Here is an 18,990-nt window from a genome sequence, read left to right on the forward strand (position 1 = left end):
TACCCAGGTTCAATTCCCGCCGGCACCCACAGGGCAGGTCACACCTGTCTGTAATGAAACTCTAGGCTCCAACACCCTCACACAGACATACATACAGGCAAGACACCAATGTATGCAAAATAAAAATAATTATTTTTTAAAATATTGAAAAGACTGGAGTTAGCATGGGCAACAGTGCAAGAGCTCTATAAAAAGTAACTAAAATGCAATTCATACTTTCTTTTTGTTTTTTCTTTTTTCCTCTCTCTCTCTCTCTCTCTCTCTCTCTCTCTCTCTCTTTTGAGACCTGGTTTCTCTGTGTATCCTTGGCTGTCTGGCTGTCCTGGAACTTTCTCTGTCTCTGCCTCCCAAGTGCTGGATTAAAGGCAGACAACACTTCTGCCCAGCCGATTCAGATTTTCTTTTCTTTGTGTGTGTGTGTGTGTGTTATTTTTATTTTAGTCCTTAAAATAGTCTAGTGATTTCTTTGACATCTGCATGAAATATTTTCAGAGGTTCTTTATCTTCATCCTCCAAGCGACACTATCCTTCCTCCATGTAACACTATCATTTTATGTAGATGGCATTTCCTTTTTTATAATTTATTTTATTTTTACTTTATGTGCATTGGTGTTTTACCTCCATGTATGTCTGTGTGAGAGTGTCACATCCCTTGGAACTGGAGTCATACAGTTCTGAGCTGCCTTGTGGTTTCTGGAAATTGACCCCGGGTCCTCTGAAAGAGCAGCCAGTGCTCTTAACCCCTGAGCCATCTCTCCAGCCCTGATCAGACTTTCTTTTTTTAAAAAAATATTTATTTATTTATTTATTATGTATACAATATTCTGTCTGTGTGTATGTCTGCAGGCCAGAAGAGGGCACCAGACCCCATTACAGATGGCTGTGAGCCACCATGTGGTTGCTGGGAATTGAACTCAGGACCTTTGGAAGAGCAGGCAGTGCTCTAACCACTGAGCCATCTCTCCAGCCCCCTGATCAGACTTTCAAATGACAATAAAAATCATGTACTAAGAAAGTTAACAGCCGGGCGGTGGTGGCGCACGCCTTTAATCCCAGCACTCGGGAGGCAGAGGCAGGCGGATCTCTGTGAGTTCGAGGCCAGCCTGGTCTACAAGAGCTAGTTCCAGGACAGGAACCAAAAGCTACGGAGAAACCCTGTCTCGAAAAATCAAAAAAAAAAAAAAGAAAAGAAAGTTAACAAAGAGTCTAGGATATATATATACATATATATACAGATAAAATATATTACCTTGCAACTTTCTGGGGGATTGGAAATTTCCAAATCAAGAAAGTTTAAATTTTTCCTTAACTTCTGAGGGTGGGAGGATTACAGGAAACCTCCTTCTCTTCACATAATTTGAAGTAAAACCAAAACTAAACCCAGAATAAGAGGAAGGAAGTCAAATGGGGTTCTGATTTTCCCCACAATTACTCTGCAAGTAAGTGAGTGTGTGTGCATGTGTGTGTGAGTATGTGTGTGTGTGCATGCATGCATATGTGTGTGTGTAATACCAAAAACAAGATTCCTTCCAACAAGGTGTATTTTTATCATTGATGCACCTAGACTTTGTCACTTTGCAGGATGGTGACAAGGATATTATGACCCTCTTTTGTACTGCTGGGCAGAGGCTGGAAAATGAAGATGGCTTGTCTAACTACTAAGGTCATTGGTGTTCAATCTTGAACTTAAATCTGCTTACCTTCAAAACTTTGTTCAGAAACCAGGCAATGGTGGTGCACTCCTTTAATCCCAGCACTTGGGAGACAGAAGCAGGCAGATTGCCGAGTTTGAGGCCAGCATGGACTACAGAGTGAGTTCCAGGACAGCCAAGGCTACACAGAGAAACCTGTCTTGAAAAATCAAAAACAAACAAACACAAACAAAAAACAACCCAACTTTGATTACAATTTCTTTGCATCTAGACAGACAGCTATCTGCTTAGAGGTTCAAAGGCAAGAAATCCCCTCTTCCCTGGCTCTTCAGGGTCAGGGACCACCCTCCCTTCCTTCCTTCCTTCCTTCCTTCCTTCCTTCTTTCATTTTTTAAAGACAGGGTTTCTCTATGTCGCCTTGGCTGTCCTGGAACTAGCACACAGAGACATACCTGCCTCTGCCTCCCGAGTGCTGGTACTAAAGGCGTGAGCCTGTCTTCCACCACCGCCTGATTTCCTTATTCTTTTTTTTTGTTTTTGTTTTTGTTTTTGTTTTTCGAGACAGGGTTTCTCTGTAGCTTTGGTGCCTATCTCGGAACTAGCTGGCCTCGAACTCCCAGAGATCCGCCTGCCTCTGCCTCCCGAGTGCTGGGATTAAAGGCGTGCGCCACCACCGCCTGGCTTGGTTTCCTTATTCTTTTTTTTTTTTTAATTTATTGACACACAGTAAAAGCTCAACAAGCTGTCAGTTGAACTGAATGCACAGGCTTGGGTCTCGCTGGATGATAGCGTATGGGGAAGGAAAGGACGGGCAGAGGACTAAGCAGAGCAGAGGTGTGGGGCACAGTGAGAATGGAGGAGGGGACGTGAAAAGTCCTGGGTCACACCTGGGAGGGTAGATGATCTCCATAACCCTTGCTGCCAAGGTGGTACAATCCTCACAGCTCCAGACAGACCAGGGCCTTCAACTTATTCTATTTTTACTAATGTTTTGTATACTAAGATTAAACTCAAGACCTTACACACATCAGGCAAGTGCTCCATCGTTGAACCCACCCTAGTCCTTGTAAGAGGAGAAATGGACAGGGGTGGACAAGTGGAGTAAGGGAGAACCAAAGGCTTCTAGTTGGGACTGACTCCTTCCAGGACCAGGATTGTAACAATGTAATGGATACAGATAAAGTATGAATCTAGTGGCATTAGAAAGAGTGGGTCTCATGGTTCAAAGGTACAGGTGACTTTTGCTGACCTTACTGGGAGGCTGAGTCACCGATATGCTCAGACTGTCAGGTTTCCAAATCTAACAGACTTCCTATGACTGCCTGTTCCAGATCTCTATCTGTCCTTGGGGTCCTGCTGTACTGCCTCCAGCACTGCTAACTGACCCCATCTAAAGCGTTCTGCCTACCTGGAGTTCCTTTTGGCCTCACAGCGTCTCCTGGATGCAGCAGCCCACTCTGCAGTCTGCTGAAGTAAGACCCGAGGTCTGCAGTGTGCTATCTCCGTTCCCCTAGGCCATTTCAACCACCTGCAAGCTGGGAAGAGTTGTAGAAATGATGTTCTTCAGTGTTCTGTTCCGCTCTGCTCTGAGCCTCTGTGTGTCTGGTTACCTCCAGTTATTCTAGTCTGACATATGAGATTTGTAATGAAACCATTGGAGGTTCAACTCCTACTTGCTGCTAGGGGTCTTGAACAGAAAGAATAGCAATACAAGGGACCATGTTGTCCCTTCAACAATCACTAGATCGTGGCTCTTTCTGGAAGGAAGCTGCTGCTCCCCACTCTCCTCAAAGCCAGAAAGAAATGAAGCAAAAAAATAAGTTTCAGAATGTGTCAAGAGAGGCAAAGAAAGGAGGTTTGAGGAAGAGGGGCTCTCAACTGGATGTGCTTGAGACCAGAAGCTCAGGTCCTTGAGGAAGCAAAAGGCAGTGGGTGATTCAAGATCACACATGAGGTGTCCACGGGAGTTTCCAGTTCTACAATCCAGCCTGGCTCTGACTCAGGAACAGGCGGCCTAGGACGCTGATTTTAGCTGGAGACCTAGAGCCCTGAGCGCACCAAGAGGTTGGAAAGATGCTGTTAGTTGGCTCATGCAGGGGGCTGGGATGTGGCTCAGTTGGTGAAGTGCTTGCCTAGCGTGCATGGCTTGCTTCTGGGAAACGCCTGTGATTCCAGCACCAGAGATGGAGGAAGGAGGGCCAGGAGTCCAGGGTCATCCTCGCTACACAGTGAATTCAAGCCCAGCCTGGGCTACATGAGAGCCGGTCAAAGACAAGGGCTGATTTAGAGTCCTGTTCCCATGGCAGCGCAAGTGGGGAGGGCGCTGCATACTGCTGTCTGCCTCCCCCTGGATGACAAGGTGACCAGATGGAAACGGAACCTCTGCAGAACAGAGGTTACCGTGCATAGAGTGCGGGAGGCCTTGGGTACATGGTTTGATTAACACTGGGTATGTGTCACCACTAGTCTGCTTTCTTGCTTTTGAATTTTTAGAAAAATCTATGTGTGTGAGTATTTTGCTTGCATGTATGTACACCATGTGTGTACCTAGTACCTGTGGAAGCCAGAAAGGGGCATCAGATCCTCCCAAACTGGAATGACAGATGGTTGTGAGCTGCCATGTGTGTTCTGGGAACCAAACCCAGGTTCTCTAGAAGAGCAGCCAGTGCTCTTAATCTCTGAGCCTTCTCTCCAGACCCCCGTTTTACTTTTGAAATGGAAAAGGGATGTGGTGGCATGTGTCAATAATCCCAGCATCTGGAAAACTGAGGTGAGATGGGAGGGTAGGAAGTTTGATACCGACACAGTTTATACAGTGATACTCTTTCACAAACAGACGTCCAAACCAATGATGCAGGAGGTAGCTTTCTGTAGGCAGAAAGGGGCACATGGTGAAAACTGCAAGACGCTCACAAGTTGCAGTGAGAATGAGCACTGAGGTTAAAAGGAAGATTGTGTTGAAGTGGCAAGGCCTGAAACACTGCAAAAATGAAAATAGGCAGGCAATAACTAAACTGGTGCCGGATATAGTGGTGCATGCCTTTAAATCCCAGAGGCAGAGGCAGGTGGATCACTGTGAGTTTGAGATCAGCCTGTGTTGTTGGAGGCTGATCATTCCTTCCAGGATGCTCAGACCTGAAATAATCATACAGAAACTATATTATTTTCAACACTGTTTGACCAATAGCTTACATGTATTTCTAGCTAGCTGTTATATCCTAAACTAACCCATCTCCATTAATCGTGGCCTACCGGCAAAGTTTTAGCGGGCTCCAGGAGAGGCATCTGTCTCCTGTGGCGGCTACATAGCTTCTCACTTATTCTGCCTACTTTCTCCCAACATTCACTTTAGTTTTCCCACCTAGCTCTATTCTGTCCTATCACAGGCCAAAGCTGCTTCTTTATTCATTAACCAATAAAGACAACACATATACAGAAGGACTTCCCACACCAAGCCTGGTCTGCAGAGTAAGTTCCAGGACAACCAGAGCTACATAATGAGACCCTGTCTAAAAAAGAAAGAATGAAAGGAAGGAAGGAAGAAAAAGAGAACGAAAGGGCTGGAGAGATGGCTCAGTGGATAAGAGCATTGCCTGCTCTTCCAAAGGTCCTGAGTTCAATTCCCAGCAACCACATGGTGGCTCACAACCATCTGTAATGAAGTCTGGTATCCTCTTCTGGCTAACTGTATACATAATGAATAAATAAATATTAAAAAAAAGAAAAGAAAAAGAGAACGAAAGAAAGAAAAGATTACCAAGCTGCTGAGATAAGAAGAGGGACCGGGCTCTGGGTCACTGAGGGCGGGCTGGCTCCCCCACCCCCAGCCTGTTTATAAATGTTTATAAAGCAGTATCGCCCTTTCATATATTCTTGCTCCTCATATAACTAATTGTAACAGAGAACATCTTACAAAGCCTCTACACACAGCAGGAGAGAAACCTCAGACCATTCGCTAGACCACAAGTTAAACTACAAATAGTTAAGAACAACGGCAGCTATTTCTTGAGAATTCAGAGAGCTCAGTACAATTAGCAGCACTTGGACAGCTACAAGGCCAGATAGCAAGCTGGCCAAGTGAATGACAGCTCTCAGATGGTCCAAGTCAACAGCTAAGAAAAAGTCAGGGGGCTGCAGAAATGGCTCAGAGGTTAAGAGCATCTTCTGAAGGCTGATCTTCCGGAGGTCCTGAGTTCAGTTCCCAGCAACCACATGGTGGCTCACAACCATCTGTAATGAGATCTGGTGCCCTCTTCTGGCGTGCAGGGACACATGCAGACAGAACACTGTGTATAGGATAAATAAATAAATCTGGAAAGAAAGAAAGAAAGAAAGAAAGAAAGAAAGAAAGAGAAATAGTCAGGGCCAGAAATGGAAAGAAGTTCAACCATAACTAATCTGATATGCAGCACACACCCAGCTCATATTCATGGCCGGGTAAGGGGAATTAACCGAGCATGGCAGCCTGCTCAGAAGCTCAGGTGCTAATGCATCTGGAGAACTGGCCAGTCTCATAGAGTTTACCTCAGCCTTTGTCCCATTCCTGCCATAGCCCTTTATAAACTCCATATACAAAAGAACCCAATGATTTTTCCTTCTTTTAGGAATTTCTTTCATCCCCCCCCCCATCTCAGTTATTTTTGAGACAGGGTATCTGTCCTGGAACTCACTCTGTAGACCAGGCTGACCTTGAACTCACAGAGATCCACCTGCCTTTGCCTCCCAAGAGCTGGGATTAAAGGTGTGTGTCACCACTGCCCAGCTTCCATTTTTTCTTAATTTCTCACTTAAATAATTTTTTCCTAAAGCACGCCTTCTCTTTGTTTACTCCTACTGTTAATCCTCACTTTTATTAGATGGCAAACTTGATGGCCACCGTCCCTGTTGACTTCTGGTGGCTGCCGAGTTGCTAGCATCTTAGAGTACAACGGGGTCCAAAAAGATTCCGTTAGACTCAACATTCCTGTGAAGGAAGGAGAACAGAAGAAGGGGAGGGGGCTAGAGAGATAGCTCAGTGGTCAAGAGAACTTACTGCTCTTTTAGAGGCCTGGAGTTCTCTTTCCAACACCCACAAGAGGTTGCTCATAAACAATTTCAACTCCATCCTCAAAAGAGCTCTGGCCTCTGTGGTCCACACAGCATGCACTCACATAGATCCACATAGATAGAAATATATACATGATTCAAAATAAAATAAATCCTTTGTTTTTAAGGAGGGGGGTGCATTCTGAGGACCAGCCCTGTCCCCAGGCTCAGTGGGCCTCTCTGTGTCCCTCCGCTTGTTTTCCTGTCTATAACAATGGACTCTTGACTTGAGGATCTTGATTTTGAGTCTTCTCTGGGTGTTTTTCAGTGTCATAAAGGTAATTTTTCAAAAGCACACCAAAAATGAAAGTACAAATGCCTGTTTTTAATTGTCAAACCATGTTTCAAAAACAGATATATTTTTATTTTATGTGTGTGAGTGCCTGTGTGTATGTATATGCACATCACGTGTGCTGGTGTCCACAGAGGCCACAGAAAGGCATTGGAATCCCTGGAACTGGAGTTACAGAAGGTTGTGAGCTGTCCTGATAGCTGGGAACTGGACCTAGGTCCTCTGCAAGAGCAGCAAGTGCTCTTAACTACTGAGCCTTTTCTCCACCCTGATGTGTTTTGTTCTGTTGGTTGTTGTTGCTTTATAACGGCTCCATTTGGATCCTGAAGAGATAGTTGTCAAAATAGACAAAGCCAGGGTTTGCCAAGGATGTTGAGAAAGGAAATCCATCACATGTGCTGATGGGGATATATATTGGGCAGCAACTTTAGAAAAGTTTGCAAGTTTCCTTCGATTCCTAGATATGAATTTACTATATGGCCCATTTGATCATGGGTATTTTCACAGGATAAATAAAAACATATCCACTTACTCAATGACATATGTGCATATGTAAGAATGATCATAACAACTTTATTTACATTACTGAAAAAAACTAGAACCATCAAAATGTCCATCAGCAAGGACTGGAGAGATGGCTCAGCAGTTCAGCACACTGACTGCTCTTCCAGAGGACCTGGGTTCAATTCCCAGCACCTATAAGGCAGCTAACATGTTACTGTCTGTAACCCCAATATCCAACATCCTTACACAGACATACATGCAGGCAAAACACCAATGCAAATAAAATAAAAATAAATATGCTTTTTTAAAAAAAATGTCCATCAGCTAATGAACAGAAGTGCTAAAACTAGATTATTGTGTGCTTTTAATCCCAGCACTCAGGAGGCAGAGGTAAGTGGATCTCTGTAAATTCAAGGCCAGCCTGGTCTACAAAGCGAGACGGCTAGGACTATTACACAGAGAAATCCTGTCTTGAAAAACAAACAAATAAAGAAATAAAACTAGATTGTCATGGTTGCACAACTCAGCACTTTTATTAAAACCTTTTAAAAATTTTAAAAGGGTATATATTAGCCGGAAGTTGGTAGTATTCCAGGTGGTGTTCCAGGACAGCCAGGCCTGTTACCCAGAGAAATGCTATCTCAAAAAACAAACACACAACAACAACAGCAAAAAGGCACATATAATATGAAAATTATGCCTCATAAATTATGTTTTAAAGCATTGCTAGTGGGTGTTTAATGATAATTCTGAAAGCTTCAACAGATACCACGGGAAAATAGAAAAAGAAATGACCAGCTGACCTGCAGGTAATACCCAGCGCTCCTGGGAAAGGGGGAGAATGTTAAGCCTTAAGGGGGAAAGAGAATGTTAAGCCTTTTTGGAGCCTGTTCTGGAACTAGCTCTGTAGACCAGGCTGTCCTTGAACTCACAGAGATCCGCCTACCTCTGCCTTCCAAGTGCTGAGATTAAAGGTGTGAGCCACCCCTGCCCAGCGAATGCTAAGCCTTTTCCAGGAGAGTAATGTCGGAACATCCACATCCACAGGCAAGCTTTGTGAGGAGACAAATACGGTACAACTACTTCCTGCATAGCTTCTAGAGGGTCCCCAGGGACTGACCTCTCATCTGTCTGACAGCTTTTTGTGGATGCAGAGGTGAGGCAGAAGGAAGGCCCCACAAGCCCAGTGTTCGTGTCCACCAGCTCAGCCGGGTGATAGAACAGCTTGTTACCACGAAGTGAAAACGACCTTGAAGGTGCAGCCCATAAAAATGTCACTGTGAAAGTCAGGGGGTCTCAGCACTCAAGGGGCTGTTGGGTCATTAATTCAAACAATCTAGACTACAGACAGTGAGAAACTGTCAAAAGAGAAGGGAGAGAGGGAGGGAAGAAGGAGGGAAGGAGGGAGGGAGGGAGGGAAGAAGGAGGGAAGGAGGGAGGGAGGGAGGGAGGGAGGGAGTGGGATTGGTGACTCACATCTGGAACCTTGGCACTCTAGAGGCAGACTGCTATGAGATTGAGACCAGCCTGGGATGCAGAGCAAGTTCTGGACCAATAAGGACCACAGAGTGAGACCCTGTCTCAGAAATCAATAAACAAACAAAACCCCAAAACCCAACCAAATGAAAGAAGGGTTCCACAGCAACAGAAAGTTGCAGTGTCCACTGCACATTTTCCATCTCCTCCCAACCTCCATGCAGGAGTCTAGGTCTGAGCCCAAGCGCACAGACCCACAGTGACCGCAGGGAGTGCTTTGGAATGCGTTGACGCCGAGGCTTGCCCTTCCTGCTGGTCTTTACTGTGATGCAGCCGTGCGTGGCAGCCTTATGGACACTGCTCCAGACAGGTGCAGTTGGCCCTCTGCACGAATCCACCCACGGATGTGGCATTGGTCAGCGTCAGAATGACACCTGTCGGAAGCTCTTTCCCAGTGACAAGATTTGCCACTTCTCTAGGGGCCAGTGCCCGATCCCAGATGGCCAAGCCAGATATGCTCCCCACAAAGGCCTCAGAGCTGTCAAACTGACCCCCCATGGTGTCTTGTTCCTGACCCAGCACAAGGGACCCTCCAGGAGGGATCTCATAGCCCTCTCTGAAGTGGGCACCAGTAGCTGCTATCCTTCGGTCTACGTGGAGCCAGTACCTGCCCTCCACGGATGTCCAGATGATACAAACATGGTGCCACTGGCCGTCCAGGAGTGGACGCAGGGACAGTTCCCTGAAGACCGGGTCGCCGATTACAAAGTGGATAGAGCCAGGGACCAGGGTGTCTCGGCCATGGAGTACTAGCTTGTTGTCGTTGTCTTTGGTGGCATAGGAAAGGAGGGTGCCCAGGTGGCCGGAGGCCATGCGAACCCAACTGCAGAAGGACAGAGCTCGTAATGGCACGAGGAAGCCCGGGCTAAGAAAAATCACATTTTCAGTGGAGGCGTTGGGGAAAATTAGCACTGGGCCCGTGCTGCAAACTGGAAACAGAGGCAAGAGTTATCCCTGAGCCTGAGGCAGTTCAGAAGTATCCTGCTGCAGGCCTGGCCCTGGCTCTCACCTACATCACCCAGGGTCTTTGGAGAGCTTACACCCCCTCCTCTGTACTCACAATCTGAACGCTTCTGCTCCACAGGTAAGGACTGAGGATAACTTCTAGAGGAGTGGATGGATCCCCTGTGTGTGACCCAGCGGACTGTCTAGGAGGCACCTCAAAACCAAGGGAGCCTCTGTCTGATGTGTGACCCAGTGGACTGTCTAGGAAGGCACCTCAAAACCAAGGGAGCCTCTGTCTGATGTGTGACCCAGCGGACTGTCTAGGAGGCACCTCAAAACCAAGGGAGCCTCTGTCTGAGCTCCCTGGAGCAGCTATAACTCCGCTACAAGGCTATCCTCTCTTGGAGGTCATAAACTTGAAACCGGTTTCACAGGGTTCCAGACACAGCTTCCCCCTGAGGCTCAGAGGCGCTACCTCATTCTGTTTGGAACTGGTAGGCATCCTCCCTGCAGGCCTTGGCTCCTGGCTCTGCCCAGTTCCACACCACATCCTCCTAAGCTCTGCCTCTGTCCTCTGTCCTCAAGTGACCTCCAACTCTGACTCCCCTGCCTTTCTCTCTAGCCTCTGATGACTGTTATTAGCCAGAGAATCTAGGATGATTCTATAGAAAATAAATCCTTGGGGTCCATTTTCAGTGCGAGTTGCCTTTAGAACTCATCCACGAATCACAGATAAGCAGGCGGCACTGGGTCCCTCTTCCCTCTAGACGCAGGTACCTGCTTGCCTGGGCACTCCTCAGTTGATACTTATTTATTTATCTATTTATTTATTATGTATACAATATTCTTTCTGTGTGTATGCCTGAAGGCCAGAAGAGGGCACCAGACCCCATTACAGATGGTTGTGAGCCACCATGTGGCTGCTGGGAATTGAACTCAGGACCTTTGGAAGAGCAGGCAATGCTCTTAACCGCTGAGCCATCTCTCCAGCCCTCCACAGTTGATCTTTAAATTGAGAAATCTGCTGTGTGACTGAGCCTGGTATCAGTAAGGAGGAGAGTGTCACAAGCCAGCAGGATTTGGGGTAGGGACTGTCCTAGACTAGTAGAGAAGATTGCGCCTCCCCGAATAACTCAAGCAGTGAGATTTTAGGAGGCAAGGAAATGATTAAGAATATAAAAGTCACTACTTCGTGCCAGATTAGGACTGTAAAAGTCACCAGCCATTTCTGCTCGGTTTTTTAAGCTCCTGATGGGCTCCTGCACAACCACAAACTAAACTGTTTCACTTTTGTTTCTCTGAGACCCCAGGATTCTTACTATGCTTCACACAGTTCCTCATCTTGAGGCTCCTGATTCGATCACTTCAGAAGAGGTCCTTCTGCCGTGTGTCCTGACCTGCTGAGGACCGGCAAGTAGCAAGGCTGGGCCATTCTCTCTTCTAGTGTTGGGCATATAGCCTTTGTGGGGGAGCTTTTTTGGGGTGACAGGGATGGGAAATGACATCATAACCTCAGGTATTGCTAGGGAAGCCTGGAATTGGGTAGGGAGGTGACAAGCTTGTGACACTTACTGTTTCCTGGTCCTTGGTGGGTCTTTGGTGGAGCTGCTTGGTGGCTGCTTGGGGCTTGGAACTTCTGTGTCTTCTGGACACGGACAGTGAAGTCTTGGGGGGAACTCCCGCGGTGGAGTGAAGCCCTGGATGTCTGGCTCTTTCTCCTCAGTTGCAAGGAACCTGGGCCTCGCTGAGTAAGCTGAGTGGGGGTCAGGTCTGTAGTCAACTCCAGAGCCGCAGCACCAGGGGAGGCCCTTTGCATCTGTCCCTCAAGAGCAGCAAGCCTGGCCTCCTGGCTGTGGACTTGCTGTGTCAGGCTGGCTAGCGCATCCTGCAGGGCCCTAAGGCCCAGGGCCAGGTTTGCTGTAGCCTCTCTCTGTGCCTTCTGCTCCCTTTCCTCCTCTACCCACTGCCTGCTGTTTGTGCTCAGGGAGAGGTTCAAGGCTTGAAGCTGGGCATCCACCTTCTTGCTCCTGCGCTGGCTCTTCGTAAACCAAGTTTTTAGGTGGGCCACGTCCTCTTGTATGGCGGCTTGAGACTGGTTCACCGCTAGGGCTATGGCCTGGCTCTCTTCCACCAGGCTCTGGAAGCGGGCATCCACATTGTAGTACACGTTATAGTTGTTAGCAATGTCCTGCAGGTGTGTTAAGGTCACCTGTTGGAATCTCTGAAACTGTAAAGAGATCACAGCTATCACGGGGTTGGGGTGAAGCTATCCTAAGTATTCTTCAGAAGCAGTTATTCTGCATGTAGCGATGGCCCTGGTTATAGATTAACCAATTTCATCTTTGTCCCCATGCTAGGACATGTGGGGGGATTCTCATGACTAATCCCAAAGGGCCAGGTACAAAGGGGGTGACTGTCCTCAGGTGTAAGATGTGGGCTCCAGACTCAGGCCCTGGCAGCCATCTTTCCTCTGGAAGACCACAGCCAGTTTTCTCACTGCCATGGTCCCCAGGGTTACTCCTACCATCTTAGGGGACTGAAGATGAGCTGTTGGTATGAGTGCATCTAAAAATATTTTAGTTCTAGGCTGGTTTCATTTACAGAGCAAGTTTCAGAACAGCCAGAACTACATGGAGAAACCCTGTCCTGAAAAACAAACAAACTCCAAATTTTTAGATGTATTTATTTATTTAATTAATTTTATGTGTATGAGTGTTTTACCTGCATGTATGTATTTATGTGCACTAGGTACGTAGTCAATGCCTTTGGAGACCTCCGGAGCTGGAGTTATGGATGACTGTGAACCATCATGTGGGTGCTGAGAACGAACCTGGGTCTTCTGGAAGTAGTTAGTGCTCTTAATTGCTGAGCTGTCTCTTCAGTTACAAGTGCCTTTGTTTATTATTTATTTATGTTTTTTGCAGTTCTGGGAACCGAATCTAGGATTTTGCTCATTCTAGGCAAGGCAACAGCACTCTGCCATTGAGCAACCTTAGCCTTTCAGAATTTGGGTGTGTGTGTGTTGGTTTTTTTCAAGATGATGTTTCTCTGTGTAATGGCCCTGGTTGTACTGAAACTCTATTTGTAGACCAGGCTGGCCTTGAACTCACAGAGACCTGCCTGCCCCTGCCTTCTGAATGCTGGGATTAAAAGAGTGTGCCACCACTCCCTGCGCCTTTTCTGGTTTTTTGCTTGTTTGTTTTGAAACAGAGCCTCACTCAGTAGCCCAGACTGGCTTAGAACTTATTACATCACTCAGGCTAGCCTCAAACTCACAGAAGCTCTTACTCGGATCTTCTGGGCACTGGGATTGTGGGAAATTATCATGCCTGACTTTATCGACATCAGTATAGAAAGTGCTTGGGCAGGGGCACTGCCTACAGATCCCAAGTGGAATCCTTGGGTAGGGCATATGTCCTGCTCTGAGGTAGACCAGTGCTCTCATAGCCCCCACACCTCTGGACACTGCCCTGTACTGTTGCTACCCAGGCCTCTCCATCTATGCTTTCTGGGCCTCCTATAGAGCGCTTTAAATTTCCTGCATCTTCCCAAACGCATTGTCTAGTTGGACTTTAGAGCAGAGCTTAGCAAATGCTTACCTGATTTCCAGAAACAGGTGAGATTATCGTCAGCTTCCAGCAAGGATAGCGAACCAACTGCTGTGTCCAGTGAACACAGATAGCAGCTCTCTGTGTAACATCCATCCGTTACATGCTACTGGCTTTATATAACCAACTGCCCAAGTGTACTTCACCTACCTGCTCTTCTAGTCGACGTAGCCTCTCAAAAAATGGTTTTCTTTGCCTAACTGGGTCAGCTTCCTGCAACAGAGTTCCCCGTGCATATATGGACACAAAAATAAGAAGGAAAGACAGGGTCTTCTTCAAGCAGCCCATGCTGGGAGACAGAGACACAAGGTCTGAGGTTGGTCCCTTGAGTCTGTCTCATACAGCTCACCCCTTGATGGTTTTTCTCTTTCTGTCCTGGCTGAGCGTCTGGTTCTTCCTGCCATCTTAATGAAAGGCATCTGCCTTCAGTCCAATGGGCTCTGAGAACCCAAGGTTCCCAGGGAAACAAGGTTCAAACAGACACAAACAGTTTCTTTGGATAAGCGAATGTGCTCGAGGCTTTGTCTGTCTGGCTCAGAGGCAGACAGGAGCTGATAATGACTCTAACAGGAGCACCTAGATTACAGTTCCCACCGAGAAGTTGAAGTGGGACGGGGGTTGAATGTGACCAGGAAGTTCTCAAAGCCAGGCCTGGTCTGGTGCCCACATCCCAACCTCACACAGCTGTGTCCCATGAGTTCCCTTCTCATTCCCTTGGAAAGGAAATCCCTCTTGGTAATGCGCTGCGTTTCTCTTGAACTTATGTTTTTCTGCTAGAATGGGATACCTTAAAATTAGCTATTTTTTTTTTCCAGGGAAAGGGTCTTGCTGGTCTTAACTCCTGGGTTAAGTGATCCACCACAGTCTCAGTTAGGACTACAGGCATGTGATTTCTCTCTCTCTCTCTCTCTCTCTCTCTCTCTCTCTCTCCACACACACACACACCCCACAAATTGCACACATTTTGAATTAATGTGATATTTCAATAAATGTATTATATGCGATATTGAAATCAAGCTAAACATACCTGACTTTTCCTGACTGGCTTTTGGTTATAGGCTTTACAGGGGGATTAATGATGCCCCTGAGGAGAAAAACCCAAGGTCTGACCCTGGGACCTGTGAAGATAGCCTTATGGGGAAAAAACGTCTAGGCATATCTTAAGAAGGGGTTACCCTGGGTACCCATATAGCCCTGCACTCAACAACAAGTGTCCTGATAGAGACAGACAGGAGCAGACACCATGGAGAAGGCCCAGTGAGGATGATGGCAGAGCTGAGAACAAAGCTGTTGCATGCCTGGAGCCCTAGAAGCCAGGGAAGACACAAGCCTTAGCAGCAGCTTCTGAGGTAGCATGCCACCTTGGTTTCAGACTTTTAGCCTCCAAAGATGAGAGAAGATAATGTTCTGCTGTTTGAAGAACCCTAGTTTATAGTAATAAAATAACTCAGGAAGGTGTTCCCCACAAAAGCACCCAGCACTTCCGAGATGAAGTGAACCAGACTGCCATACCAGGGGACGGACCACCAACGCAAAGGCGCCTTCGGTCATGCATAAGAACAGCGCAGGTGGAGAAACCCCGGAGGCATCCAGGGGGAGAAACTGTGGAGGTGACTGAGACACCTCGCTGGGGACGCTGACCCTCTTAACATTTGTGCTTGGCCAAATGACTAAAACAATCAGAAAAAGATGAGCTAGTACAGTTAGCTCACGTAAACACAGCAGGAGCAGAGAGTAAAGACATTTTCAGGTATGCAGAGGCTTGGGAACTACATCGCCGAATCCTGCCGTTCCTGGGAAGCTGCTGAATGGTGCACTTCAGGAGAATGGGTGGATAAAGGAACAAAGAAGTTGTAGTTTAGGGATGGAGTCCCAGAATGGGCTCTTACTGGGGTTATCACACTTCACCCTCCAGCCCCAGTTCTCTCTGAAGATGCTGGCCTCCAGCCTCTCTGACCTCCCCCCCCCCCACTGTCTCACAGGGGGTTCCAAAGACTGTATTGGTGGTGGCTCCTTACCCCCTGCTCTCTGGGCTGACCCCTGCTCGTGCTGACCTTTATGATTTATTTATGTATTCATTCTGTGTATTTACTCACATGTGCATGTGTAGAGGCCAAACATTTAAGTCACATGCCTTCCTCCATGGCGCTCCATCCTATTCTTCTTGAAACACAGTCTCTCGCTGAACTGTGGACCTACTGTTTGACTAGACTGGCTGGACAGTGAGTTCCCTACACCCCTGCCCTGATGCTGGGGTTACAGACAGTTGTACAGAGACTGCCCTCCAAACCACTCTGTCACCGTCAACCTGGGCTGCTTTCATGGCTGGGCTCAATGACCGTTGGTGCTACCTCACAGACGAAGGGCAACCAGTTGTATGTAATTCTGCCAGTGCACACGGGGTCTCAGAGAAAGGATAGAATATATAGACCAGGAAGAATTAGGGGAGGGGTTCCATCTACACAGGAATCAACATCATGATGAGTGCCAACCTTCCACTATAGCTGCTTTAAGGGCATCCATGCTCTTGCCTGTAACCCCCCTCAGCCACTGCTCTGTAAGGAAGCCTAATAAACTCACTGAATCCCCGGAGCTGACACTGGTGGAACTGCACCTCAGTTTATTGACGGGACTGTAGAAGGAAGGGGTAGGTGTGGTCTGCATCTCCTCCAGGGAGGAATCTTGGAATACAGATGCACACCTCTTCACTTGGCTTTTACGTGGATGCCGGGGATTTGAACTCAGAGCCTCATGTTTGTACATTAAGTACTTTGCCTAGTAAACCATCTCCCCAGCTCCCAGGACTAGCCCTTTTAAAATTTGTTTTCTTTACATTTATTAGTGTGTGTGTGTGTGTGTGTGTGTGTGTGTGTGTGTGTAAGTGCTATGGAGCACTTGTGAAGGTCAGAGGACAACTTACAACTTCCAGGACTCAGTTTCTCTCTCTCTCTTTTTCTTATTTATTTATTTATGGAGACATGGTTTCTCTGTGTATCCTGGACAGGCTGCCTGGAACTCATAGAATCTGACTGCTGTCTCCTGAGTGCTGGGATTAAAGGTGTGCACCTCTACCACTGGGCCACATTTCTTATCATAAGCACTCTGGTACTCATTTTCTGTAAGTAAGCAAAGATATCGGGGTGCTGAGGCAACATGACCCTTAGTTAGCAGCTGTTGAACTTCCCTTGTTGTCCTCGATGCTTTGAGCAGAAGGATTGTCAGTCACCAGCCCACTGCACCGCCCTTATGTGAGTGAGCACTGACTATCCAGAAAACTCTGTTAGGGCCTTGAGAAAACCACAAGGTTGCTTCTGATTACTTCAGCTCGGGAAGATACAGTCTTGGAGCTTTTTGAAAGTTTGAACCAGGCTTTTACCACAAGGCTGAACGAATTCTCGGGGAACCTGCAGCCATTTCACCAAGTTGAGAAGGGAAATCCGTCCCTTGGTGGCCAGCGGAGGAACTGCTGAGCCTGGTGCACAGGTTGTGTTTGGAGGAAGCGCCCCTTTTAGGCTTTGAAAGCAGCTACTCAGGTTCACCTTGGGAGAGATGATCCTGCGCTGCCTCCCTTTCTGTGGTAGATTTAGGTTCAGCAAACGTCTTCTCCTGAGGCTTTGCTTACGTACCATCATCCATGTGGGTTGAGCTGGTATCCTGAAGAAAGAAGCAGCAGAAAGGCAGTAGGCAGGCCAAGCTGCAAATGGGGCAGGAGAGCCAGTTTTGTGACAGCTGCAGAAGCAGTAGCTGAGGCATCAAGAGGGAGCAGAGGACTGAGACTGAACGAGGAGAGACGACTAAACCAGACGCGAAGCTGCAGCCGTGGATGCCAGAAGAGCTCCAAAGAGCCAAGAGGCCAAGAATCAGAACACTGCTGTCAAAATATAAAAGAGTTAAGGTCTACAAAAAACAGTAAAGCTGTCAAAAGTCCCCACAATAATAGCCCAGGCCTGCATGGTGGAAGCTACACTAGCCACAGGAAAGGGCCGAGACACCCCAAACAAGAGCTAGAACACTTTTAGGGTTAAGGCACCCAATGCTTCCAGGCCCCTAACATTAGGGGAGCCGCCTGTCACCCCTCACTGAGGGAAATAAAAGGTAGACTTGAAGACCTTCTCTTTGAAGCTAAGTACAAGGAGAACCCTAAGAGAAACATACATAGATCCCCCTGGGGAGGGGAAACAGAAAGATCTCCTGAGAAAATTGGGAGCATGGGGTGGGGGGAAGGAAGGCAGAAAGGGAGGAGTGGAGAGGGGATAGGGGAGAAGGAGAGGAGAACTTGCAGGAACAGGATGGTTGAGATGGGGGAAGGACAGAGACGGAGAGCAAGAAAAGAGATAACTTGATTGAGGGAGCCATTATGGGGCTAGATATTCCCAGGAATCCACAAGGATGACCCCAGCTAAGACCCTAAGCAATAGTGGAGAGGGGACCTGAATTGGCCTTCTCAGTTGTCTGATTTATGACTGTCTTAAATGTCATCATAGAACCTACATCCAGCAACTAATGGAAACAGAGGCACTGGACTGAGCTCCCAAAGTCCAGTTGAAGAGTGGGAGGAGTGAGAATATGAGCAAAGGGGTCAAGATCATGACGGGGACACCCACTGAAACAGCTTACCTGAGCTTACTCTGGCCTGGCAGTGAGGGAACCAGCACAGGTCCAAACTAGGCCCTCTGAATGTGGGTGACAGTTGAATGGTTGGGCAGAGGAGGGGAGGGGTTGGTATGTAAAATGAGAAAAAGATAGTTTTTTAAAAAAAACTTCTCTGATTATCTACAGGTTTTTTTTTGTTTGTTTGTTTGTTTTTTCTGTGTAGAGAAAAAAGATCTTGGCTAGCTGATTAGCATCACTTTCCATAGGTGTTGGGAACTGGAACCTGCGACCTCTGCAAGAGCAGCAACTACTTTTAAGCTCTGAGATATTGCCCCAGGCGGATCCGGTGAGCAAGAGAAGTTCTGCGGTGATGGATACTGTACTGTTCAGGCAGGCAGGCGGCAGCCAGGACCCCTGGCGGTTTGTGGGTTCGCATTAAACAATGCAGCCTTGAGCGCCCACTGCACGCATCAGCATCGCAACTTGTCTAGGTTTGCTCTTCTTGCCTTTCTTATTCTCGTTTCCTTGACAGCCCCAACCGAGGGTTAGTGTCGTCCTCAGAAGGCCAGCTCTACGGTGGAAAGTCACTGGACCCAGGTGGACAGGGTGCTGGGAGGGCAACTCTAGAATTAGGGAAAACAGACAGCAGGCGTCAGGGAAGGGAAGAAGGCGAGCATCCCCACCCCAGCCCAGCCCTCAGGCCTTGCCCGCCCCAGGTTCTTAGGCCACGCCTCCTCCTCTTGCGCAGGCGCAGGTGCTGCGGTCACCAGCGCGC

At 47.5% G+C, this 18,990-nt stretch overlaps 1 protein-coding gene across 2 annotated transcripts; it reads right to left on the minus strand.

The window, feature by feature from the left end:
- Window positions 1-9,073: 9,073 nt before the first annotated feature.
- Ptx4 (pentraxin 4) lies at window positions 9,074-13,910 on the minus strand. 2 transcript variants are annotated; one of them, XM_041676694.1, is made up of 3 exons: window positions 13,773-13,910; window positions 11,587-12,151; window positions 9,074-9,998 (listed from the first exon to the last, which is right to left on the minus strand). In XM_041676694.1, the coding sequence occupies exons 1-3, from the start codon at window positions 13,908-13,910 to the stop codon at window positions 9,358-9,360; spliced, it is 1,344 nt and encodes a 447-aa protein (XP_041532628.1). In that variant the 3' UTR covers window positions 9,074-9,357. The 2 variants fall into 2 exon arrangements, with proteins under 2 accessions (XP_041532628.1, XP_041532627.1); XM_041676693.1 differs by having other exon boundaries at window positions 11,587-12,241.
- Between the last annotated feature and the right edge of the window lie 5,080 nt (window positions 13,911-18,990).

This window comes from Microtus oregoni, unplaced genomic scaffold (assembly GCF_018167655.1).
Source record: "Microtus oregoni isolate MIOR12 unplaced genomic scaffold, Mior012 000027F_ref0000203, whole genome shotgun sequence".
NCBI classification, from domain to species: domain Eukaryota; kingdom Metazoa; phylum Chordata; class Mammalia; order Rodentia; family Cricetidae; genus Microtus; species Microtus oregoni.

Coding starts and splice junctions, on each gene's coding strand:
- Ptx4 (XM_041676693.1), bottom strand. CDS start 13,910: ATGGGCTGCTTGAAGAAGACCCTGTCTTTCCTTCTTATTTTTGTGTCC. Junction 12,242..13,772: donor TACGTCGACTAGAAGAGCAG/GTAGGTGAAGTA, acceptor ATCTCTTTACAG/TTTCAGAGATTCCAACAGGT. Junction 9,999..11,586: donor CCACCAAGGACCAGGAAACA/GTAAGTGTCACA, acceptor CTCTGTTTCCAG/TTTGCAGCACGGGCCCAGTG.